Here is an 824-nt window from a genome sequence, read left to right on the forward strand (position 1 = left end):
GACTTTGCCATCTCGGCCATGGAGCAGGACATCCTCATTAAGGGGACCATCCTGAAATACAGCGGCTCCATGACGACCCTGGAGAGGCTGCAGAGCTTCCGACAGCTCCCGGAGCCCCTGACCGTCCAGCTGCTGACCATCGCCAGCGAGGTCTTCCCACCAAAAGTCAAGTACACCTTCTTCATCCCCAAGGATGTCCCTTTCAGCAAGCAGAAAGGCAAAGAGAAGAAATCGGCCAACGTCATCCGACCCATGCTGACCTCCCAGTGGGTCCTGGGTGACTGGTCCGAGTGCTCCAAGACGTGCGGCTCCGGCTGGCAGAGACGGACGGTGGATTGCCGGGACGTGGAGGGTCAATCCTCCACCGCCTGCGACAGAGCCCTCAAGCCTGAGGACATCAAGCCCTGCGGAGACGTCCCCTGCCCGCTCTGGCGCCTGGGTCCCTGGTCCCCTTGCTCCCAAACTTGCGGCGAGGGCGTGCGGACGCGCAACGCCTCCTGCATCGATTACGCCGGTAAAATCACCGCCCCGGAGAAATGCAGCTCACCGGGGCCACCACTGGCCACCGCCGCCTGCATGCTACGGCAATGCTGAGCCGGGACCGCGGCCGGTGATGCCGGAGAAGGACGGCGAGGATGCCGTGGGCTTGCTCACCAGATGACTAACCACTCTCCAGCGGTTCATCCCCACCCCATCGACGTCTACCTCAGAGGGGGGAATAACAGCGGCAAAACGGGGAGGAATCACTTCTTTTCCTTTCTTTCTTCCTTTCTTTCTGGCTGGCTGCGTGCAGGGAAGTTGTGATTTAAGGGGAAAAATGAGCG

General features: G+C 60.9%; 1 protein-coding gene across 1 annotated transcript in view; it reads left to right on the forward strand.

The window, feature by feature from the left end:
• Positions 1 to 594, forward strand: part of ADAMTS8 (ADAM metallopeptidase with thrombospondin type 1 motif, 8) — a 6,517-nt gene extending 5,923 nt beyond the window's left edge. Inside the window, 1 exon segment of the mRNA XM_009890826.1 lies at positions 1 to 594. This exon segment is cut by the window's left edge and continues 30 nt beyond it. Coding sequence (XP_009889128.1) covers positions 1 to 594 — 594 coding nt within the window.
• Positions 595 to 824: the final 230 nt, after the last annotated feature.

Source organism: Charadrius vociferus, unplaced genomic scaffold (genome assembly GCF_000708025.1).
Source record: "Charadrius vociferus isolate BGI_N301 unplaced genomic scaffold, ASM70802v2 scaffold858, whole genome shotgun sequence".
Lineage (NCBI taxonomy): Eukaryota > Metazoa > Chordata > Aves > Charadriiformes > Charadriidae > Charadrius > Charadrius vociferus.